The sequence below is a fragment of the Diadema antillarum genome, unplaced genomic scaffold (assembly GCF_040938485.1).
Source record: "Diadema antillarum isolate AM-2024a unplaced genomic scaffold, OU_Dant_1.0 scf00000123, whole genome shotgun sequence".
In the NCBI taxonomy this organism is placed as follows: Eukaryota; Metazoa; Echinodermata; class Echinoidea; order Diadematoida; family Diadematidae; genus Diadema; species Diadema antillarum.
The window spans coordinates 1,363,038-1,389,249 of NW_027271012.1; the positions used below are offsets into that span (position 1 = coordinate 1,363,038).

The following is a 26,212-nucleotide window of genomic DNA, read 5'->3' on the forward strand; positions in this document are numbered from 1 at the left end:
TATCATGATGAAATAAAAATCAAAAGTACTCGACTGGGCATGTCCGTGCACTAATCTCACATATTGATTGATAAAGAACTATACTATAAAGATATCGTATCAGTTTCAATTGAAGTTAAAAGGGGCCTGAGCTTTCGATCCTGGCAGAATCTTCTTCAGAGGCAAAATGACAAACAGGCAAGGGGCCACCATTTCAATCTTCCCAATCATTCCATCACTGATATGACTCAACAGGGCATTGAATCTTTAGGCACTCGTCTAGACGCAGTCCGAACCAGCAGAGAAAAGCTCTATATTACACATTTTTTTTAATTATTTTCTTTTCTTTTCTATTTTTAATTTTAATTCTATTTTGTTCTTTCTTTGTGCTTTTTCCAATTGCAGACCCTTTTATTCCCGATTGATTCCTTCCTCTTGTCAGAGTCTCTTTTAGCAGCCTTTTTCCACCTACACATACACACATTTGTTTTTGCTTGTGTTTGTACGTGTTTGTGCTTACTATGCCCATTTATGCTTGCCTATATACATTTTCTCTCCCTTCGATTTTGTGTCCCTCCCTTTCTCATTATGTGCTTTAATTATTATTATTTTAATTTCTTTTATCAATATCATTATCATTATTATTGTCATTGTTATTATCATCATTATTATGTTTATTATTATTATTATTATTATTATTATTATTATTATTATCATTATTATTACTGTTATCATAATTGTGTATATATACTTTGATATGTTTGATTACTTGCATTTGTTGGTTGACTCTCACTTTCATTTTGTTGCCTCTTCTCCCGTGGGACACCTTATTAGGGCTCGCTGTCACGTTGCTCAGCCCCCTTCCCCTTAATTGCTGTTGCTATTTCACCGCTCTTTTCCTTTCTTTATCCCTCTGTTGTTCCTTATCTTGTTTGATGTTGCCTCCCTATATTCATCCTTTTCCCTCAATGGTTGCCCCCATGGTCCTCAGGATCATTACTGACCCTCCTCTGCCTTTTGTCTGTCCCCATTTGCCCATGTCCTCCTATACCCTCTCCTTTTGTTTTCTTTGTTCCGTGTCTCTAGCCTGTCCCTGACTGTTCTTGTGTTATATGTGATTGCTTTCCCTGCCTGTTTGTCATTTTTTTTTTGCCTCTGACGAAGATTCTGCTAGGATCGAAAGCTCAGGCCCCTTTTGACTCCATTTTACTCCATTGGCTTGCCACTATTGGATAAGCAGTTTTCAGCAGCTTTTTTTTTTTGTTACTACACTCAGTTTTAATTGTCGCAGTTATGTGGAAAAGTGATAAAATCGACTTTCCAGATGGATACCAGTTTCACTTTCATAACATAGGGCCTTCGCCTCTGATCAGTTGCACTTTTGCAGATAGTTTCTGTGCGGGATTAGGAGATTGATATATAATTCACTCTTGTCAAGAAATCATAATGTTACATTCCTGAATATTGTACTGTTTCTCTTATACAGCATATATTATTTATTTATTGAAATATTTCAAGGGAATTTGTGTGAAATACATTAGACAATGTACATTCCAATTAAAAATCCACTGATATCTCGTGTTAATATGTACAGCGGGATAAGGTATCAATTTAAAGGTATAAAATTGATATTCTACTAAATAGTGGAGTAGCCTATCATCCTTCCTATCATTCATGATAATTTCATAAACTGTATGATGTAATTTCTCCTTTTTGACGATTTTCTTTTGTTTCCGACGGTACAAATACGTCAGAAAAAATATTATGATATGGAACACAAAACATAGTATATGATATTTTCAAAAATATTGACAAAAGAGAACAAATATAGGGCCCTATACAAAATCAAATTCACATAATTACATAATCATCAGTTCTGTTCTTGAAATAATTGGGTTTTAAGTCCGAAAATGAATCCGAAAAAGCCCGTGTAGCCTATACACCAACGAACGAATAACGAACCACTTTTTTTTCATTTTTGGGGATAACGAACCCTTGAAATAACAAAGCTTATTTATTTTCATTTTCGGACTGCAAACGAAGTCTCGGAATAAAACGAATTGTAACCGCAGAGCTATGGGTTGTGATAGTAAAACAATACATTTTGACACATCCAACAAGGACTCACGGCACCGTTCAAGTGAATGGCACTTTATAATAGGAACAGGATGCTTTAATTATCCATGGTGTTAGTGAAAGAAGTGAACTGGAAGAAAATCAGACAATTATTAGAAAGAATTATAACTGAAATATACGAGATATGAGATAAACGTGAAACAAAATTTGAATAATTAAAACCAGTGAAAGGTGAATATGACTTAAAAAAATGAGTAAAAATTACATGAACTTCATACAGCTTGTCACTGATGCTAATTCAAAACTTACAAAGAGCGAAGGTATACGTGTGTGCCTATGAAAAACAAATAAATTGAAATTCAATAATTCAATTCAATAGGCCCTATTGCAAGTGCCCCTATTGCAAGTGCCCCCCCCCCCCCCCGCTTCCGGCGCCCTTGGTTATACAGGAGGATTCTCTCCACTGAAATGACTATGTGCGAACATCATTCAAATTTGCATTGGCTTTCCGAATATGAGCGTTCCAGCGTTCATATACAGTACGTTGAGAGGAATATTGAATTAATTTTTGTTTACACCATAGCGATTGCAGCCAGTGGTTCAACAATTTCCAGACATTCTTGCCCGTGAGATGCTCAGAACGCCAAGAAATTTACGAACGAGTTAACAAAATGCTGAAAAAAAAAGAAAAAAAAAGAACATGGAAACAAGCTCACAGTAAATTGGTCAGAAACCAAACTAAAAGGGGTCGTATAGTTTTGGTTAAGATCTAACTCCAGGTTTCTAACATTCTTTGGTGAGATAATGAGAAACCTCTTTTAAAATGTGGCAGAGCATGTAATTCCAAGAAGAATTCAACGTTTATTTGATGAAAATTGGTTTTGAAATGGCAGAGATCAGGGCCGGCGGAGCGTTTTTAAAAGTGTGTGTGTGTGTGGGGGGGGGGGGGGGGGGGGGGCACTTCCGGGTTTCATTAGCTAACAAGCAAAATTGAAAAAAAGGCCTTCAGCGCAACTTTTGGTGCAACTTCTGGTGCCACTTCCGGGTTTCTTTAGCTGACAAGCAAAAAAAAGAAAAGGTCTGCAGCTCATCTTTCTCATTCCACTTCCGGGTTTCTTCAGATGACAACAAGCAAAAAAAAAAAAAAAAAAAAAAAAAACCCGAAAAAAAAAAACCTTACCGCGCTCTCTATCTATTACTTTCTAGTGGCACCTACGCACTTTCGGGTTTAAAAAAAAAGTGGGGGGTGGGGGGCTCGCCCCCCCCCCCCCCCCCCCCCCCCCCTCGGTTCCGCCGGCCATGGAGATATCTAAAACAGAGCAATCGCTTTGTTTTATTCTGTTTTTGGATGTCTCAGCCATTTCAAAACAGATTTTCATCGAATAAACTTTAAATTCCTCTTGGAATAGTATGCTCTGTACTATATATTTTCACAAGTTAAAAGCCCAATCCTCACCTCAACCAATACTGTATCATCCCTTTAAATCCCTTTAAAACTGAAAAAAACAACAACTAAGAAGTAAAAAGACGGACTGCATGTTTCTTTTCAATGTTGCTCGAAATAATTACCGGAAATCCAAAATTGTATTCTTAAAAACGAACTTGAACTAATTGTTTTAATGACTTTTTCATAATACCCTCTTAACTCAACTGGTACGAAATTGAATAGAGATATCTTACCACAAAATAGATTTAATCTGTGGAAAGTGATGTTGAAAATATTCCCCTATTATCTTTTATACGAAATTGATATTTCCCTTTAGCTAATTTGTATTGATAATCATAACAATTATAAGAGTATAATGAGGTCCTGTAGGATAATGGATTATCAACATAAACACATGAGTGTCATGATGGTGAAGTAATAATTAAAAAAATGATTGCATTGACCCTGTAAGTTTCTGCTATGTTATTCTTGTATTTGACCATCAACAAAGTAGGCCTAATTGGTTAGGCCCTAATATACGTCAGCATAATATTACCAATGATGACAACAAAATCATATACAGATATTATTTGAATAATATTATACTCTGAGTACATGACGAAAGTAGTTATTCGCACTGCCATGACTGAACTCATTTTGGTTCTACATCAATATAGGCCTAGAATTTCATGCACATCAAAGGACACGTGTACTAACTTTTGGCTGGATATATGTAGTACAGTGTAATCAAGTGGTTGAGGGAATTATCTTCGTCCTGCCTTTCCTAGTACTCAGTAGAAGATTTCTCACCTTTTATCTGCTATATTTGTTATCTATGGAGTGCTGATCTACACTTAGCGCTCCATACCCACTGTCAACTGGATGCGTACAGTACACGCGTGGGTTTTACATTGAACGGAATATAGAAAGACTGAGTTTGCGGAGAGAAATATACCTCAAACAAGACTGTCAATCAAGCAATTTGTTTTCATTCGAGGATCTCCAACTCACTGTAGATCTAAAGATTTTCCAAGTGGAGAAATATTTATCCTTTGAGCTCTTCACTTTCATCTACTATGGCGAGAATAGATGTTACCAAGGACCTGTTTTTGTGGAGTATGTCTGCCATTTACCTGTGTGCTTTTGCATCGCTCTACGTGCAAATCCCAGGTGAGACTGATTGATTGTTGTTGAGAGTGCTATCAATTTTCCTGCCTTTCTGTTTGTAATGGTGACTGATTGTAAGGCTAGCCGATTGTAATTAGTACAGTTTTAGTGGCGTCTTTATGTGGCGCTCAATTAGTTTATAAAACAAGCTGTTCATTGTCGGTAAGCGGCTCCCTGATGCCATACACTAAACAGTTTCAGCTGTCCACGACCGTCAGGCCACGTACACGTATGCACGTATCTCAGACTCAGGTTCCACTCCAGCCGGGCTGCGGGCTCAGGCTAGGCCATGTCCAGCCCGAGCGAGGGAGGGTCGGGCGGGCCGGCCGGCCAGATGATGCGGGCGGCTAGGCTGAGGTTGCGGCGGCTTCGCCTCGCTTGCTTGCATGTGTTTGTAAAGTTCTGGATCTGTTAGTAATATCATTATTATTACATAGATTAAAAACGAAAATAAGAACAACAACAGATTTTTTTTTTTTTTTTTTTTTTTTTGGGGGGGGGGGGGGGCACGTGCCACCATCACAGACCACCAACAAACTTTCTCGTATTGATTGACTCTTGAATGATTGAGTCTTTTTATTATCAGCTCTGGCAGGTAGACCCTGAGTCTAGTAGATTTTTAGAAGTTCATTATCATCATCATCAATACATCATCATCGATATCATCATTTAATACAATTCGACAAAAGTGAAGATAATTTTGCCATAGGGGCCTACATCATTCTACACTAGTACTACCCTTCCCTGATCTTGTTTAGCTTAAGCATGTATAGGGAATATTAATCTTGCGAGTGGGAAGAGATCTCCAAATGTGAACACAGAAAATAAACTAGGGTCTAGTTTTAGACCTAGAGAATATAGGCTTCAAGCCACTACTGTTGTTAATAAACTAATGATGATTTATTTTTATTTTTAATATTATTACAATGTATTATTATTTTCTTTTTCTTGTCTTACCAAAATGTAGGACTGTACGGAGAGACTGGCTTACTTCCCGTCAACACCCAGCTGAAACTCAATGGCCGCCACCCAGTGGCTTGCTTCCAGGATAAGCCCACGCTCCTGTGGTTTGCCGGGGACTTTGGTGTCTCCTCGGAGGTGGCCATGGAGCTGCTGTGCGTCCTGGGATGCGCTCTGGCGGTGGTGTGCCTGGTCTCGAAACGGATGCGGGATTGCATCTCGTTTGGCTGCCTCTGGTTCCTCTACCTCTCTGTGTATCATGTGAGTTTTTATATATCCCCACCACCTTTCCTCAAATTCATGAAATTCCTCCATTGACATGTTCTTATTGCAACTGATTAACAAATTGCCCTACATCAATGTAAATAAGCACTGAATTGATCAGTTTTTTTAGTAGTTGTCATGATAAAAGATATCATGGGCATACGTACTCGAGCAGGATTCGAACCTACGACCTCCAGATCTCCTTACGATAGGCGTCATCTCCACTAGACCACCAAGCTTCCGCCTGACAGCAAGTGCTGGTTGTAATCCTTATACCATGCATCGGGTACTGCATAATTCAAATTTAGAAATTCTTCCATCGAGATGTTTTTATTTCAACTGATTGACAAATTGCCCTACATCGACGTAAATAAGCACTGAATCGATCAGTGTTTTAGTAGTAGCCATGCTAAAAGTGCTATAAGGATTAGAACCAGCACTTGCTGTCGGGTGGAAGCTCGGTGGTCTAGTGGAGATGACCACCATTTGTTTTTGTTTTGTTTCTTCTGGCTTGGGACATCCACAGATGTGCTTTGCTCAGTGATTGGTGTAGGAGTCCCAATTTTAACCCTTTGAGTGTGGATTAGCACAGAAAACCCCAGTAGCCTTGGACATGTGTACACACTGTCTAAAGTCCCTGACATAGAAAGGATTAATCACTTGCCCATGGCAACCTGCTCTAGGGGGATCTATGCAAAGTCAATGGAGATTTCAGAGTCTCTTGGAACACAAGTGACAGTTCTTGACCAGAAATGATTTTTGAGAGATATAAACAACATACAATTTACAAGCACAATGATAACAATTTACTACATGAATCAACCTTGTCGGACAGTATATGGCAGTTTGAGGTTTCATCCGTTACTTGAGAGTAAGAGAAATGTGAATTAAGTGCTTTTTTTTTTAATTCTGAGTACAAATGAATTTCTAGGAACCAATGGAAGAGGATTCTGGCTATTACATTAAATTTTGCCTTGTGACATGATGGTTGTAAGAAACTGTAAACCTGTCAATAGCTGAGATGTAATTGTTACCTTCTTTATCTTGATGATACTGCCCCAGGTGGGCCAGACCTTCCTTTGGTTCCAGTGGGACATCCTCCTCCTGGAGACGGGGTTCCTCACCATCCTGGTTGCCCCCCTCCAGCTCTTCAAGTGGAGGCAGGCGACCAATCACCACCGGCACCACGACGCCATCTCCTTCTGGCTGGTCCGATGGCTCCTCTTCCGCCTCATGTTCGCCTCGGGCGTGGTCAAGCTCACCAGCCGCTGCCCGACCTGGTGGGGACTGACCGCCCTCAACTACCACTATGAATCACAGGTGAAGAGTTCACAGAGTGGGATGAAGTCATTTAACTTATTAAGGCGAGTCAGTTGCTTGTATTGGCTGACGTTAACTTGTGCACCAGTTTTAAGACTTTCTGCTTTTAGCTCTTTATGTGCCATGTTCGCACGCCCGACTCAGTTGAAGGTTTGGGGGGTTAGAAAGATACTTTGTAGAAACAGCTAATATTTATGTCACCATGATTTCATGAATAATTTATGGAAGAATAAACTTATGGACAGGCTCTTAACAGATGATATTGTACAGATAGGAGTCTCTCTCTCTCTCTTTTCTTTCTTTTTCTTTTTTTTGTTGCAATAAGGCATTACACTCAATATTTACAATTGATGACTTGCATTTTTACTTTTACTCATTTAGCATCATCATTTTGTTTCCTTATCCAGTGCATTCCTACTCCACTGGCCTGGTATGCCCACCAGCTTCCAGAGTGGTTCCAGAAACTGAGTGTGGTGGTCACTTACTTCATAGAGATTGCTATGCCATTCCTCTTCTTTGCTCCCTTCAGACGACTCAAACTATTTGCCTTCTATGGACAGGTAAGAGTCTTCTGATAGCAATATTAAAGGGAACGCAAACCCAAAGAGCAATGTGGATTGAGTGAAAGCAGTAACATTAGTAGAACACATCAGTGAAAGTTTGAGGAAGATTGGACAATGGGTGCACAAGTTATGAATTTTTAAAGTTTTGGTGTTGGAACTGCTGGGTAAGGAGATTACTTGAGGTTATGACGTACGAGTGGACTACAAAATAAAGAAAATATAAAGGGAATTCAATACAAATTCATTTTTCATGAGAATTACACATTCCATCAACTTGATACTGACATATGTTTGGGGTAGCACTTGTTCCCCCTGCTTTCTGAAAGCGGTTAGTCAAGTACACCGTACTCTTTCATTTTGCTAGAAAAGTGACTTTTTGTGGAATTCCTTTTATATTTTCTTTATATTGTTGTCTACTCATACGTCATAACCTCTAGTAGTCTCCTCATCCAGCGGTTCCAACACCAAAACTTTAAAAATTCATAACTTTTGCATCAATTGTCCGATTTTCCTCGAACTTTCACTGATGTGTTCTACTAATGTTAATGCTTTTACTCAATCCACATTGCTCTTTGGGTTTGCGTTCCCTTTAATAATGATGCTGATGGACATTTAAAGGTAGTAACCTCTCTTATACACTTGGCACGAGAGGTGACCACAGATCAAAAGAATCATAATTTGAACAGTGAATTTAGTATGAGATGTAGAGTTTACATTGTGGTAAACTCATTCACATTGTAGCATGAGGTGACACCAGGGTCCCATTTCATAAAAAGTTGATATGATAGCAACTTTTGCTAGAATGGCAATTGTCATGGTAATGACAAGAATCCTGCTTCCTGATTGGCAGTTGCTGTGGGAAGTTGCCATTCCACCAAGAATTGCCATCCTAACATTTTTTTATGAAATGGGGCCCTGGTGTAAGAGTAGTTGCTGTTATTAGCAAACTGTTGGAAAGCAACTCAAGAGGGAGTAGCTCATTCTGACACTGAAAGAAAGCTGATTTTTTTTTTTTTTTTAATATGTGCTTCACAATATTTTGACATTTATTTAATTTTGCATATCCAATATACATCTGCTAAAGTAGATCTTTATTTTCCTCACCAATTCATTAAAGGAATGTAAAAGTTGATTTGAGGATTCGACACTGCTCACCTTAATAAAGCATGGTTAATATTTTGTGAAATTCGATTTATGCATATTTTCATAATAATTGCAAATTTTGGACAACAGTTTTGTTGAAAATGATATGAGCTTGAAAAAAAGGACATTACTTTCAGGCTACCATAATTTATTTGATGTCAAGTAAATCTTGTTTTTTTGTGTGTGTGTGTGTGTGTTTTTTTACGGAAACCAGTTGCTTCTCCAGGAGATGATCATTTTGAGTGGAAACTACAATTTCTTCAACCTCCTCACCATTGTTCTTTGCATCTCACTGCTAGACGACAGATTCTTGGGGAAGGACAGCTCCAAATATACAGGTGACCTGTAGCTTATAGTAAAGACTGTTCATTCAATGATTGTAAGCTTGTCATTTGTTGATCATACATGCCTGAGAAGTTTTGCAACAGATGGCATTATGTTTTGGGGTTGTTGTTGTGATGGTTTTTTGGGGGGGACATTCAAATGGCATTCTCCTATTTGTATCCCCCACCCTTCTCTCCTTTCTTCACCATTGTACAATTATGATGGTGGATTTATAATGTTAGGTAACAGCCTCGCTAGCTACTTGCAAAGACCTTTTATTCTTAATGAGATAAACAAGATATTCCAGACCTGTTTATGCCACCCCACAAAGCATAAAGTTGATCTGTGCAATGTCGCTTGACAGCATAAGTCCAGTTATCTTGAAATAGAACCCTTTGAGTGACCTTTTTATCATACCTTTAACTTTCTAGCATTTTTGGTTCTTTACCTTATTTTATTGTGAGCAATTTATTTTACTCCTGTGCTGTGCTAACTGTTTGCCCCAAGATTACTGTATTAGGTAATATTTCACAAGCATTTCAGTTCAAAATCATTAATATTTGTGATATGTTAACTGGTTCTCCTCTGTCATCACTAATGTATACATGAAATACATTGACTTGCAGTAGGTGGTTTACTTACTCTAAGTTATTTGAATGATTATCAAATAGTTTTAATAATAATGTGATTAATATATCAATGAAGGAAATTATTTATTTGTTGTTTATTTTCGTCCAAGTAAATTGCATATTGCTGTTTTCTTTGCATTCAGTGTAATGGTTGGTGGCAGTGTAGTATTTGTTGGTGTCTCTGTCATGCAAATGCAACATTATTCCATCAGTGAATGCACATGTGACATAGTAATGATATATTGTAAAACCAGAAGCAGTCACAGCATGAAACTTTCACGAATTGGAGTTGGCGGCCTTTTCCGCGGCACGAAACTTTCTCGCATTGCCACTAGCATTCAATGCAATATGCATTGTGTGGAGAAAGATTCTCGCAAGCATTTTATTCTTGCAAATATTGGCTCCTCCAGAAACTCGTGAAAGTTTCATGCAAGCGAAAATTTCTGATTTTACAGTATCGTCTCTGCTTTTACTGTTACAGGTACATCATACTCAAGGTTCGGCAGGAGCGCCATCTGTGTCAGTGTCTATGCGTACCTGTTCTACAACCTCATCCACTACTTCAAACTTCGGGTTGACTTTCAAAACATGAGGGTAGACTCCCAAGTAGGTGAGTCTGGATCTATTCTTAGTTACTGAATTTCTGCATTTTGTTTATGTATCATTTTGTTCCTGTGCATGCACCATCTTATGAATGTCTGTAAATTCTTTGGTTTTTAAGGCAGAGAAAATTTAGTTGACCATATATATGTATTGTAGAAGGAATTAATTTAACAACACTCACAAGTCCTCCACAAAGCTTGTCCTGTTGATGACATTTTGCAAGAGCTTGTTGAGTATTAAAAAAAAAGTCATGTATGCAATTGTGTTTTACTCGTGTACACACCAAACAGCGTACAATATAGAATGAAATACATTGATGGTGCAATGGTATCCATCATTTTTGTGTTATGGTTGACTTGGGTGAATTGAAAATGGGCTTGTTTTGTTCTTTTGTGTGTTTACCTGATATTTGTAGTGTAAATATGCCTTAGAGCAGTACAGATGGAAAACACCAGTGTGTACATAGCTTCATGTACATCTATTCCAGTATTAAAGTACTGTAAAACATGATATATTTGCAGCATGAATTTTTCGCGAATTGGAGCCGACAGCCATTTTTGTGGCATGAAATTTTCGCAAAATGCCACTGGCGTTCAAGGCGTATAGTGTGCACAAGGACTTTCGCATGCATTTTAATTTCGCGAATCTTGGCGCTAGCGAAATTTGCGAAATTAAAATGCACACGAAAATTCCTCGTTTTACAGTACTTGGTATGTTTGGCTGTCACTGCAGGTTTTACAGAACATGAGTTCTTCACAGCATTAACCAATGTGATGCCTTACACCATCTGGCTGGGGATGATTTCACTGGCTGCCGTCATAGTCACTGCCTTGTGGAGGTAAGATGGTGTCCAGATGATTGGAATCATGCGGTCTTTATTTTTATGTTCTCTGTGATCTTCATATCATTATACCCCATAAAGAGCCATGGGATGAACTCACCTCAGACAATTTTGACAGATAAAAGGGTCTGTCATGATGTAACATTCACCTTTTGAGGACGAGTCCTGAATATACTCAGGCAAGTGTGCATGGGAAATGCATGTTGTAGCCAAATCAGGCTGTCCTCAACGGGTTAAGCATTAATTTACTCAACAGACAAACATTACAGGTTACCCAGTCATACACATCATCAGTCATAAACTACCAGCAAAAGAAATTATAGGTATTTGATTTCAGGAAACAGAAAATTTGGGATGAGAAGCAGCAAGACAGGAAAGATAATAGATAAAGATAATACCAGAAATGAGCAGAATGTTATAGAACAGACCAATAATCAAGGCATAAACAATCTAATTACCTTTCATTGATTACAAATTTGGCTTTGGCAAATATATGATGATGGTCATTCAAATGACTCATTGTGATAATGAATGATGAGGAGGATTATTGTGAGTATCATTGCATTGGCCAGATTTCAATCAGTAGATTCCATTGCAAAAGTATTGAAATGCAAGAGGACATCAAAGTACCAGATCACGAAGGATGGGGTGGTGGGGGGGGGGGGGGGGGGAGGGGGGGGGGGGGGCTTGAAAAAAGGCATACTTACTCCATCTTTTGGGCATTGGGCTTGACGAGGGCATGTGGTGATAGAACAAATCTGCAGATGGATGTGGAAACCTGGACTGGGAACCCGCGATGGCTTTCATGAGAGATGAGAAACGTTATTTGTTGTGTTTTGGGGGTAAGATTTCGGATGGTCACCACTCTGAAAATTTGATTGGTGTGTAGCAGAGAGGCCATGCTTTGGTGTGAATGTGAAAGTTTAGACAGTCAGTAGTCTGTACAATCAATGTCTCTGCATTAAAGTTACTGGTATTAGCTATTTTGCAGGTGGCAATGTTTTATTTTTCCTTATGGCTGTCTGTGAGATTTCATTGATAAAGGCATTGGAATTCAGGAATTTTACTGTCCTTGGTAATTGTATTTTTTCAATGGCTTGTAAATCCTTATCCTGGTCTCAATTTCATCGCATTCATTTTTGCCTTCTGTATGTTTGCATACAGGTCAGTAACCCAAGATTCTTCGGTTGTTCAGAAGTTCTGGTCTGTCTTCCAGTGCTGTGTGTTCACATTCATAGCAATGTTTGTGTTTTCTATAAGCCTGGTAAGTAAAAATCTTGTCCACCACTCTCTCACTCTTTGAAAACAAAAGAGTTTAACAGAATGAGTCAAGCAGAAAGTTGGGATGAGTCTTAAACTTAGAGCACTGTAAACATCAATATTTTTGCATGAATAATTTTTTGCAATGAGCAACTCAAAAACACATTTGCAGGTTGTTGAATTTGCGCTGCGCAATTATCAATCCATTCACAATGTGCAGAGAAAATTGTGCAGATTTTTTTTCAGGTTTTAGAATTCGTGCTAGCCAGAAAAGGCGCGAAATACGCGAAAAATAATGTATTGCAAAAATTTTGCATTCGCAGTAGCTTTATATTATAATTCATAGACACAGGATTCATATAAGCCTACATGTACTATGTCACTCACTGTCACAGCAAAGTATGAAAATAGTGTTGTTGCCAGGTAATTGGAAGACACTTTACAGCATTTTAAAGTGAAACTCTACTCCGAAGGAAGAAGTTGACATTGATGAATAGATTAACATGAGTATGATAATGGCTATATTTGTCACTGATCTCAAATGTTACATGATGAGGGTCTTCAAATTTCAACAGTTTCATATTTTCTTGGAGAGGTGATCCTGGTCATGGTTACATACTGTACTGTGTAAATTAGATTTGTTGATGATCTCATTGCCTCACATGTCTTCCAATTGTTTGTACAGAAATCTTAGCTGAGCTTCATTTTTTTTTTGTAATTGAATGTATTCAAAACAAAAAATGTATATCCCATACATTTTTTCTGGAATCATACCATTGTTGTTGTTGTTGTTGTGTTGTTGTTGTTGTTGTTGTTGTTGTTGTTGTTGTTGTTGTTGGGATTATGGTTGTAGAATAATTGACATAGAGAATGATTTTCAAATCTTAATGTGCAAACCAATATGACAAATTCACTATAGCTTTGTCTTGTGTGCAAATGTGAAAGTGGCCATACTATTATTTCACAACTACTTTTTTTGAGATTCAATTAATTTCTTATTCCCTCATCTGAGTTTAATGACAATAATTTCTACTCTTTTCATTTGACTTTGTTTTTATCAGAGTCAATTTAAATACAAGTTGGAGTCTTAAAGGCGGGAAAAAGAAATAGTGGGTAAATTGAAACATTTGACAGATGTTAACTGGTTTGCTGGACACAGCTAAACAAAGACAAACAACACAGGTCAACGCAATCGAGTTGAAACATATGTAGACAGACATGCAGAGGCATGTTTGTTGATAGTAGGGTGTTGAATTTCAGAAGGCTCCAATTTGATATTCTGCAAGCTTCAATATGATTGGGTGACAGGGGTGTACCACAACTGGTATCTGAAATAGTAACTCTTTGAAGTTATGGTGGGAATGGATATCGGGAATCGCAAACATCAGCAGTGGATGATTTATTGACGCTTGGCTCTTCTGGCTCCATCCAGGTTCCCCACTGTATGGTTGACAGGCAGGCCTACAACGGCCTCCCTCCTGTGCTACACGAATGGAACAAGAATGTTGATCGATTTGAGGTCGTCCACTCCTACGGCCTGTTTCGCAGGATGACCGGGGTGGGAGGTCGTCCGGAGGTCATCGTCGAGGGCAGCGATTTCGTAGACAGTGGCTGGCAGGTGAGGAACGCCTCAGGTTTCTTTATCTTGTCTCTATGTAAGGAGGAGTGGCCTGTGTCTCGTTCATATATATCTTTCCATCATTATTTCATTCTCTCCATCCATCTTTTGTTCTGTCAATCTCTCACTCTATCCATCCATCCATCTGCCTTTCTATCAATCTATACAGCTGTATACCTTATGTCCCCCAAAAATTACAACGGGACCCTCCGCAATGATAACTTTAAAAATAGTAAATCAATTCAAATACAATTTCAGGGTACGGAACTATAACTCATTGCCCACATCTTATAGAAATCCCCATTCGATTTGCTTCAGTGGTCAAAGAGAAATGAGGAATTTTGTAGAGCATGTCAGGAATCTCTTCCCTCCAAGTTCTGTCTATTGTGTTCACACACAAGAGCATCCAAGTGCTAAACTTGGAAGAATCAGACTCATGACATGCTTTACAACAATCCACATTTCTCTGTGACCGCTTAACCAAATTGAATGGAGTTTTCTGCAAAATAGAGCTTAGATGTTATATTTTAAGACCCTGAAGTAGCATTTAGACAGTTTAATCATATTGGGTGTTATCAATGCAAAAATGTGATTGTAATTTTTTTTTTTTGGACATACTGTATTACTCTATCCATCCATTTTCTTTCTATCAGTCTATATGATATCACTTTATCCACCCATCCATCTATCTGTATTTCTCTATTTATGCATCCACCTTTTTCTATCTTATGCAACATTATACTGGTATCAAATTTTAGGGCAGTGATGTGGCTTTTGATAGTTGGTGGAGTGTGTCTGCCTTTCAGTTGAATGAGTCAGGTTTGGGCGTGGGTTTCTAACCAACGGGATTCTTACAGAGCTGCAATTTATGTTGTGTGTTGTCATACCGTCCCCTCTTGTAGAATCAAATCACTCTATCCCGCATACAGGACATAAAATGGAGTTCCTTTGTGTGAGAGAGTCACAGCCCACGCGCGTGAAAGAACCTGCTTCATTTATTCATTGAAAAGAGCAGGGTGCTTGACCCAGTGAAGTGTCAGCCCAACGTGGGTACAACTAGACCCCATGAAAGACCAGCATCACTGTGATAGTATGTTCAAATGGAATAAACGGCTGTCTTGTCATGTAAAGAGGGGGAAAAAACACACAAATAACAAATCTATGTTGCTGTTCTCAATCTTAGCCCATTTGCACAAGAACCATGAAACTCTAAATGCAAATACATGTCTAAAAAAAAGAAAAAAAAAGGTCAGTGCTTTTGATGTGATTAAATCTTTTGCAACTATTGCAAGTAAAATTTCGCATTTTGATGAGGATGTTTAAAAAAATTGTATACTGTATACGCTATAATTTTCGCGTACATAAATTTTCGCGAATTGCCGCTGTCACACATTTTCGCGAGTGGTTAAATTCGCGATTGGGGGACCAGAGAAAATATGAAGTGGCAAAGAAAGTGTGAATTTTCAACTTACTAGCAAATAAGAATGATACTAGTTATACACTGCATGAAAAAAACTTACCAAACTCTGCGAACTAGTAAGTTAGAATTCAACATTTTTGAAGTGGTTAAGTCCATCGTGCTAGACTTCTGACGAGTGGTCCCCTTGCGATAATGGATTGGCTCTCTACAGTATTCGTAAGTAGACGTGGACGTGCGTAAACAAGCTTAGCCAGTATGGTCTGTTCGGTAAAGCCGTGACATGGTATACTAGTACTGAAATGTTTGTATCATCAAGGCAAGGGATTTATTTTGGAAGGTAATATTTTCGCGTGTTGTTAATTTCGCGAATAGCTCCCGACTCGCGAAATTCACGAAAATAAAACCCCCGCGAAATATATAGCGTATACAGTATACCATTAATGAGTCATCCTAATGAAGATGTTCCTTTATTTTGGGCTCTGTTCTGATTTCAGCCCTATGAATTTCTGTACAAGCCGGGAAACACTTCTGAGCCCCCATCGTGGGTAGGTGAGTACACCGAATGACCCATGAATGACTACACCCTACTGTGGTACTATGAGTTGTGAATCTAATAGTAATAATGACAATCGTCTCCCAGTAACAGTGTCATTGATTTCTACATAAGTGCTGTGTAATGCCAGCTGTTTAATTGTACACACCCTGGTCAGTGGGTACTTTGTGTGCACTCACAGACAGAGCTGCCGAGTCTCCCTTATTGTGCAGAACACTTCTTGAAGAAGTAAATCTATCTATCTATCCATCTATCTATCTATCTATCTATCTATCTATCTATCTATCTATCTATCTATCTATCTATCTATCTATCTATATCTCTATCTCTATCTGTCTATCTGTCTATCTGTCTATCTACCTATCTATCTATCTATCTATCTATCTATCTATCTCTATCTCTATCTGTCTATCTGTCTATCTGTCTATCTATCTATCCATCCATCTCTATCTATTTATCTATCTATCTATCTATCTATCTATCTATCTATCTATCTATCTATCTATCTATATCTCTATCTCTATCTGTCTATCTGTCTATCTGTCTATCTACCTATCTATCTATCTATCTATCTATCTATATCTGTCTATCTGTCTATCTGTCTATCTATATCTATCTATCTATCTCTATCTCTATCTATCTATCTATCTCTATCTATCTATCTATCTATCTATCTATCTCTATCTGTCTGTCTATCTATCCATCTATCTATCTGTCCATCGATCTATCTATATCTATCTGTCTATCAATCTATTTATCACTCTATCTGTTTATCTCTCTATATTTCTATCAATGTACATGTAAATGTCGCTCTATCCATATGTCTATCTTTCTATCAATCTATGTATCTGTCTGTCAATATGTATATTACTTTTTCCATCCTTCAAACTTTCTGTCAGTCTATGTATCACTATTCATCGATCTTTCTATCAGTCTTTATATCACAATCCATCCATCATTCTATCAATTCATATATCACTCTATCCATCCAGTTATCTTTCTATGAATCGATATGTTACTCTATCCATTCAATCTATATATCATTCAATCCATCTATCCATCTATTTTCTCGACTATGCATCCTTCTTTTAAACGATCTATCTATTATGATATACAGTGTATGAACACTACACTGTCAATACTTTTAGGCATTATATTACTCACTTCCAAGGTAATGTTTGCATTCATAATAACACCTTTATACAAACTAACTGAATTCTATCGGCATGTTTCCACAGAGAATCCGATAGACCCAGAATTCTGTAAACCTCAAATCAAATACTGCGCTAACGCAGACCCAGCTTGTTTCCACAGAAAGCATGTGATCGGTTAGTGTCCAATTCTACGCCTGTATGCACTGGTGACCGGATGTCTGGAAAGTTGACTTAGTGCATTGTGGATAAATAAACATCCATCATGGCAGCTGGTACAATTTGCTGGGTCGATGCATTCAGTCAGAGACTCCAACTCTCCCGTTTTCGACGGGAGATCTCCCGCCGAAAGCCCATTTTTGCAAAATCTCCCGTTCTCCCGTTTGAGATTTGATTTCTCCCGCCCTGGCTCTGTGTCTCCCGTTGGAAAGGATTTCTTACTTATTGCTGTCGTATCAGGTGAAAAAAATAAGCCTTAGATAGCACCAGAGAACATCTAGAACCCTAGGAACTTCGCGCTTCGCACACATCAACTTGGAGTCTCCCGTTTGCTAGGGGTTTCGGACGGGAGAATCTCCAGATCAGAAGGTGCTTGGGGTTGGAGTCTCTGTTCAGTTGCGTTTTAGATGGTGTTTTTGCAGTCTCGTTTGGCACTGTTTGATGAAGCACCACAACATATGATCATGTCACTGGTCATTGGCTTCAGATAATACTTCCGGGTCATACCGCAACCTCACATCAGCTGTATCAGATTATTGAACCTGGCATGTTTCCACAGTGCTGAAACGGAGAACTAACCCAGAAAGAACTACCTCAGGCGACAGTTTCGATAATCAGATTTTTTTTTGTGGCTATTGGAATCTGAAAAATGCAATACTGGTGCGTTTCCACAGGCTCTTCTGTTAGATAGATACATTGAACTTATAGACCCGGAATTTGGGGTTCTGTAGAAACACGCCAATTGTCTCTCTGCTTTAAAGAAATCAAGACATGAGCATAATTGTACGACTAGAGGAAAAAATACTAAAAGTTTAGTTCCTTACTACATGATAATCCCCTTCTGTGCCAGGGACTTTGTACAGTGTGTGCAATTCTATTGGGTTCTCTGTGACAACCAGCACTCAAAGCACTTAGAGGGTTAACAAGTATTCCACCATGTGTTTGATTTCAGCCCCTCACCAGCCACGCCTGGACTGGCAGATGTGGTTTGCTGCCCTCGGCTCCTACCAGCGCAACCCTTGGTTCCTCAATCTCGTCTTCAGGCTCCTGAATAATGAACCCACTGGTATGTTCCAGTCTGTCGTCTCTCATTGTCACATTTTGTTTGTATCCCTAGCTTTCAAACAAATTTTGAAAAAAAGGAAGTAGAAAGAAGAGCTATCATGTTATACCTCTCGGATAATTTAAATTGTTTTTGCCCATTGAGATGCATGTAACATGCAAGTATCTCACCAATTTAGAGTGGGAAGTAATATGTCAGCCCTGATCTAATAGTCATGATCGGCTTTTGTTGTGTAATGGCATATACCTGTAAGATGTAAACTGATATTCAAGATGGCTTCTGCTGTTGATATCAAGATAGGGTAACGTGAATTTGTAATATATGACCATGGTTAAGCTGTTTAACCTCTTTATGTTTTCATTTGAACTTACTTTAATGATAACAATGGAATCAGCAGTATGATTGTGTCAGAATTATGAATTATTGAAAGCACCGTAGTATGATGGGAGATTGAAGCAGATCTTGTTGTTGGTTTACTTCTTCTTCTTTTTTCTGAATAGTTCACAGCTTTTTTTCTGTCTTTCAATTTCACAGTTTTGGATCTCATCAAGCACAACCCTTTTCCTGAAAAGCCACCAAAGTACATCCGAGCCACGTTATACCATTATCACTTCACAGATTATGGGTTAGTGTAATAGCCAAGTGTCCTCCTTGTCCTGACGCTGAGCCAGGAAAACTATGTAGCACAGCCTACAGCCTGGTTACAATGAAGACATAAAATATCCTTGTCATGTATGGTGCAATTTAACCTAAGTGTCAAAACTATTTGTGAGTGTACCCAGACTGTTGGTGCTATAGCTGTGTGAATAATTATAGCCGGGTCCACGTGCAGCATGGAACAAAATGGGGAGTTCCTTGGCCAGATATTTTTGTAGTATGTGCATAAACTTTAATGGGGAAAGCACCTTACACTTTCATACAGAAGTGTAATTTTTACGAAAGATAATTTGATATAATCCATATACAACTGTATGTGTATTATGCTTACAGTTGTATTATGCCTTTGATAAGGATCCATGACATTGCTAAAATCTTGGCCTATTTGGGCATGGGAGATATTCTGCACCACCCCCCCCCCCCCCCCCCCCCGCATATTCCTTACATACTGCTATCATGTATATAACACACTACTATTTCATACATGTATGAGAATTTGCTGTTATTAACAAATCTTGATGTGAGTATTCAGTAATTTTTTTTTCTCATTCATTATCAGAGTATTATCTTCTCCTCTTTTTTTTTCATTTTGAGTTAAAAAAAAGTTTACATTGAAATCTTTGTGATTGACCCTGTTCCTTTGCATGTTATGTCAAGAAAATGTGAAAAAAAAAGAGACACATTCCAATTGTTCCTACATTGTAGCAGAATACATTGTGAAAAATGGAAAGGAAGAAATCAATCTCCATTCATTTTCCTTTTGTCCAATACTCTCTCCCTCCCTCTATAGGTCGCGGCCAGTTGACTGGTGGTCAAGGAATGAGGTCACTGAATATCTGCCGCCAGTCCACTTGAAAAACCAGCAGTTTTTGGACATTATACACAAGAATGGTATCAAAATTGTAAGTCTTTCCATTACTATTTGCGCTCAAACTAATAAAGAGCAATATGAAAGGGAAGTGATGAATTGATAGAGAGTTTGATGTAGGAATGCAAGAATGCAAGTATTACGACGGTGAGTTGGCTCAGTCGGTAGCGCGTCTGCCTCACGATCACGTGGCCTGGGTTCGAACCCGAGTCTGGACTGAGCAATGTTGTGTGTAAGCATACCGTCCCCTCTAGCAAGAGGCAAAACACTCTGTCCCTCGGATAGGACATAAAATGGAGGTCCCGTGTGTGAGAGAGTCACAACTCATGCACGTAAAAGATCCCACTTCATTCATTCATCGCAACGAGCAGGGTGTTTAACCCGGTGAAGTGGTCCCACCTCACATCCAACTGGACCCCATGGAAGACCAGCTTAACATAGCTGAATATGGGCTATCCAGCCATCTTCTCAGATGGAAAATGAACAAACAAACAAACAAACAAAACAAACATCGATGTGTTATGAGGGTATAATATTTTATGGATGCCTGGGTTAGGGTTTTCATTTGAGACTGCTGACCTGAGTTGACCACTGAGTAGGGTCTGAAGAGCAGTGGCTTGTAAACCACTGTCTGCAGTGCATAATTCATGAGCATTATTAACCCGTTGGGGAAGGTTTGATTTTGCTACATAGACGCTTGCCCGAGTATACTCTGGACTCGTCCTCAACGGGTTAAAGCACAAGAGTTGCAAGAACAACTTGCAGCACACATCTGTCCACTCTACTAGAAGTTCATCACACTATATATGAATATTTGTAGATAAACATGTATTTGTGTATATTATATGCATATATTTACACAAGTTGTGGTTGACTTTGGTAATGTGCGTATGTATAGATGTGTGTATGAAGGTATTTGTGTATAGATGGTAGATTTATAATCGTGCTTGAAGACTTGTAAAGAAGTGGCAGGTGCTAGTTAAACTGTAGTCTGGGAGAAACGCCCACCAACATGGCATGCATAAATTAAGGCGCCCGCATAATTTATCCATGCCACGCACCTTGCAGTCTTTACTCTTGTGCTGTGCAAAGTTTATATCACTCATGAGTACACATGTATCGTCCATGCCTTTGTGTTGCTGACTTCTTGATCGATGTTGCACTCCACAGGGGCTTTGGCTTACATTAAACTTGTTATGAATATATTACTTGTGTGTGGGCGTGTCGCCTTTTGAGGTAAGTTTTTTTAAGTCAGAATTTATGTGTTTATATGTGCAAAGAGAAACAAATTGAAATCGAACTAAATCATGCCCTGCATTGAACCAAATGACCTAATGTGTTGACATAGTGAGATCTTATTCTGTATGACAGTGAAAACATGATAGTCTTTAAAATTAGCTAGTCTGTATGTTTGCTACCGAATGGCACGCATTGGATGTAACCACATTCAGTGTACTTTTACATATGAAGAGTTTATTTGCAAAAGGAGCTAGATCCACTTTTAGTACTTTGGAGGAAAATTGGTTTGTTTGTGAGAATTTGTACACAAGTGTATGGAAAATCAAAATCTAACTTTGCGATGATTTCTATTCAAACGGTTGTCTTGAGTTGGAATTTTCAGTGTAACTAACTCAAATGGAATGCTGCGTGGTGATGCTAATAACTAAATTGTCATGAAAAATGGATCTAGCCCCTTTTGCAAATAAGCTCTTCATATGTAGCTCTCGTACATGTATCTGATGTGAGGTTGCAGCGGTGTCAGAGTCTCATTGTTTGCCCTCTTTTTCTTCCATTTTGCAGAAAAAGACCAGCAGACACAAAAGCAGTAAGAAGACAGAGCCAAATATTCTCGAGCAGTTTGCATCTCTGGTGCGGCGTCTCCTAGGCAACATATCTGGGACCACGCTGATACTCTCCCTGTTTCTGCCGTGTGCCATCATATCATACTTCACGTAATACATCAGAGAGGAGAAAACCTGGATTGTATAATTATTTTGCAATTAGAGTTTAGAAAAACAAAAACAAATCATGCTTGAAATTGTTACTGCAGATGAGCACACACAGGTTTCCAACACTTGTTGTAAAACTTCTCCTGAAAAGAGATTTTATTTTTTATACCTTCAATGCAGTATCATTTTATTTCATATCCGGAATTTTACCAAAATCAGCAGTTTCTGTATAATAGGTCTTTCTTCCAAAGCTTTGATCTCATTTTGTTTGCAGGTGTATTAATAGAGAAGTGGTGTCATTCTTCAATTTCTTAGGACCAATCACATAATAGGTGAACCCTGTTAAAATGAACACCGATGCTTTTCACTTTTTGGTACAATTTCTTTTCTTTATTGTAACCATGCATGTGTATGGCTCAACTCACTCAAGGTATAACTTGCAAATTTCGAAAACATAACGAGACTTTGCAAACGGGAGAAGATTTTACAGGTAAAGTAGTACTTATCGTTTGCCTTGCATTGTTCATTACTCACTGCTGTGGTTCCGCATCTGTAGCATGCGTTGTAAGGCGTTACTATCACCCAAATTATGCACTTGTGGGTAGAAGAGAATGTGTTTGATTCTTTGGCTGAGACAAGCGGACGCTTCCACTCTCTTACAGAATTTATTAAAGCTTGTCATTGCTAAGATTAAAATGTTCTCTTTCTCCTGCCCTATCTCTGTTTTTTTCTCTCTCTCTATTTGTTTTGTTTTGATATTCATACTACAGTAGTCGGGCGGTTTCAACATGAGTTTTACAACAACAAGAACAACAACAACAATAACAGCAACAACAACAGTAATGCTCTTTATTAGTTTTTTCAACAAGAAAGTCTTCTTTACGTGCAAGTTGCACTTAATGTGTAGCAACCATCCGTAGTCCTTTGCGTATCTATGTAGCAACGTTTTGGCATCCCTTTCAAGCGAAATTTCATTACGAGGAGAAATTTCATACAGTCTCGAGTATCTTGTTATACATTGTAATGGGGTTCACCTGTAGCTGCAAGCCATGCAGTTGTGTTTCTTGTATCCTGTATTCCAGTTCAGCTTGTGTTGATGAGTTATTGTGCCTCCATTTACTGCTCTATTTTCATTTCTTTGGTGTTTTTCTTTTTTATTTGTGTATTTGTGTGTACCATATGGACTTTGAACGTACGTGGCACATATTGTTGAGTATAAGAGAGTTTAAGAGTTTAAAGTGCGTGTCTGCATTACCATGACGTTGGAAAGATACTGTATGAACATATTATACACCAGATATTTTTTTTTCTTTTTCATAAATAAATGCAACTTCACCACTGTGGTGATTGTCATACCTGTGTACTGTAATTGATTCTATTTCTGTTCTTTGTCTTTTTTTTATTGGGGGGGGGGGGATGGGTGGGGGAGGTTATTTTCTTCATTCAAGAAGATGTCATTTCATAGGTTTAGTGGTGATTTTACTCACAATGTTTGTATGTTTGGATTTGGATTTAAAGAAATGCTAAGAATATATATATATGATACATGTACAATTGTATGTGTATGTATAAATACATATATATATCTGTAGATATAACAGGATTTTTGTTTGTTTGTTTGTTTGAGGAGCAAGAGTTTACACAAAGTTCCGTTATAAGTTTCATGGCATCATATATTGGACCAAATACTGGAGGTAGTGTGGCATTTACATTGATATTAGGCAAACCACATGTACTTGAACTTCATTTCAAGAGAGTATAATGAACAAGAACTTATTTGAAATGTTGACTCTCATGTGGACTTCTATTTATCTATCTTTCTATCTATCTATCTATCCATGTATTACATAATATATATATGTATATATATATTTATATATATATATATATATATATATATATATATATATATATATATATATATATATATATATATATGTGTGTGTGTGTGTGTGTGTGTGTGTGTATGTATATAGTGAAAGGAATTAGACTTGAGGCAGACGTTGCTCTCGCCCGCATACGTTTGGGAAGGGACAATCTCTCGCACTATATATATATATATATATATATATATATATATATATATATATATATATATATATATATATATAACATTCTCAAGTGGTATTTGATGTAAACAGCTCAGCTCTTGTCTGTCGACAAAGATCTTTGAGTCTAATCTGCGCATGAGCAAATACTGGTCATCTGAGTAAAACAACATAATGAGACACCGAGCTGTCATGAGCTACGTCGTGCGCAGAGCCTGAATGGTTTCTTTACGTTGTAGTAAAAGAACATTTTCTTCCCAACCAAGGGACCTTGTTAACATAAAAAGCAAGTGAGATAATGTGAGTGCATGGGGGATGTCTAGCTCTACACTTGTTCTGTTTCGATGGCTTAAAATTGGGGTCATTTGAAACACTGCAAATTGGTCTATTAACAAAATTGACACACAAAAAAAGAAAGAAGCAAGAACATGAATAACTCTGAGATATGAACATTTGTGTAGGCCTAAATACTATTATGCATTTGTTTGTTTGCTTTTCTTTTCTTTTCTTCTTTTCTTTCTTTCTTTAATTTATGTATCATTTTTTTTCTTTTCTTTTCTTTCTTTTTTTTTTTGGGGGGGGGGGGGAGGGGGGGGGGGGTTTAGAACTAACTATAAAAACGTATAAATTACCTGTACAGTGCTTTGTACATCTGAAGTATTACTTCGTAGAGCGGTATTGTCCTATTATGTAATGTGTCGTATATATTTTTCCTCGTATCAGAAGGTAATGAATCCCCACACATTACACATATCATTGCTGAAAAAAAGAAAGAAAGAAATTCTAAATCTCACATAGATACTGTAATTCCCTGGGCGTAAATATGTACTGAATTGTGTGTGTGCCTGTACACAGTCATGTATGTAACGATTACAGCCAAAAACTGCAGGAAGCAGGAGCGTAGATATAAGGAAATACATCGAACATCAGGATCTATGAATAATTGATATGGTTTATTGATACATGTACATATAAGCACACAAATCAAGTCAATGGCATTCGGTATACTGCATTAGTAGACCTCTGTACAATCGTTGTTCTTCACGTATCAATAGCAACAGCTTGATCATCTATAGGAGCCAGACTTAATTCACGATGTTACTTGATAGTTTGAGTAAGTGCTTAGGAAGAACAGGGCAATATAATCGGAAATATTTACAATATCTCTACCAAAAGATATGCAAAATTTAATACATGATCAAATTAGGATTCCTGGGAAATCCAAAGTAATTCATCGTAGATGAGATATCACTCATATTACTCAAAGGGATTAGCTACGAAAGTCGTGAATAAACCATGTCCACTAATGCTACATAATTATCATAAACCTCGGAAGAAATGGGGAAAAAAGAGAATAATGTAAAATCTGACAGGACAAAGCATATTTGTGTGTGCAATAGCTTGTACAATATTGACTCCTCGTATGAAAACGAGGTGAAAAGAGAATAGGGGATGATGATGATGATGACGATGATGATGATGATGATGATGATGATGATGATGATGATGCAGAAGAAGACAAGGAGGAGGAGGAGGAGGAAGAAGATACGGAGACGCATTATAGTCAGAATGAGGAACAGAGGTCGGATGCGAGATTTAGAATTAAAGTGTAAGATAGCACAATAGTAGGAATACTAATTCCACATCCTTCGCACTCTATACGGTAAGACACCTAAACAAATTGTAGGTAAAATACAAAATGAAAAATTATATATATTGAATGAGTGCAAAATTAAATGAATGAAATGCGCCTGGACAAGACCAAAACGGCGTACTTGTATTTGATCATGCAAACATTGAATACGCGTACGTTTTACAATATTGAGGAGTAATAATGTTATACAATAACCACTTGTTATAAGAATAGGAAGATATCCTTTTTTAATTAATGGAAATGATAAAAGATTAAACGAAGAAGGAGGTACGCAAGTTCTGGCTATGTCAGGAATCTTTCAAGGAATGCCCCCTTTATTTATATTTCCCCGGTTCTATTTTGATCAGTGACTCTTGCAAATATTATATAAAATAGAAAGAAATATTTCATACAAAGTTTTCGACATTTTGATTAATGTACACTCCTAAGAGTTAAACAACATCAATTAAACATTAAA

At 37.9% G+C, this 26,212-nt stretch overlaps 1 protein-coding gene across 1 annotated transcript; it reads left to right on the forward strand.

The window, feature by feature from the left end:
- Positions 1 to 4,453: 4,453 nt before the first annotated feature.
- On the forward strand, positions 4,454 to 23,028 carry LOC139720171 (lipase maturation factor 2-like). Its single transcript, XM_071631537.1, has 14 exons — positions 4,454 to 4,651; positions 5,616 to 5,869; positions 6,935 to 7,192; positions 7,600 to 7,752; positions 9,113 to 9,236; positions 10,333 to 10,461; positions 11,187 to 11,292; positions 12,460 to 12,559; positions 13,988 to 14,173; positions 16,088 to 16,142; positions 18,469 to 18,582; positions 19,114 to 19,204; positions 20,027 to 20,138; positions 21,905 to 23,028. Exons 1-14 carry the CDS (start codon positions 4,558 to 4,560, stop codon positions 22,058 to 22,060), a joined length of 1,932 nt encoding a protein of 643 aa, XP_071487638.1. The 5' UTR covers positions 4,454 to 4,557; the 3' UTR covers positions 22,061 to 23,028.
- The last annotated feature ends 3,184 nt before the right edge of the window (positions 23,029 to 26,212 follow it).

What these genes read in the sequence shown, in the direction of transcription:
- LOC139720171 (XM_071631537.1), top strand. Translation starts at nt 4,558, where the DNA reads ATGGCGAGAATAGATGTTACCAAGGACCTGTTTTTGTGGAGTATGTCT. An exon ending in ACTACCACTATGAATCACAG is followed by an intron (nt 7,193 to 7,599) that starts GTGAAGAGTTCA and finishes TTCCTTATCCAG; the next exon opens with TGCATTCCTACTCCACTGGC. An exon ending in ATAGTCACTGCCTTGTGGAG is followed by an intron (nt 11,293 to 12,459) that starts GTAAGATGGTGT and finishes GTTTGCATACAG; the next exon opens with GTCAGTAACCCAAGATTCTT.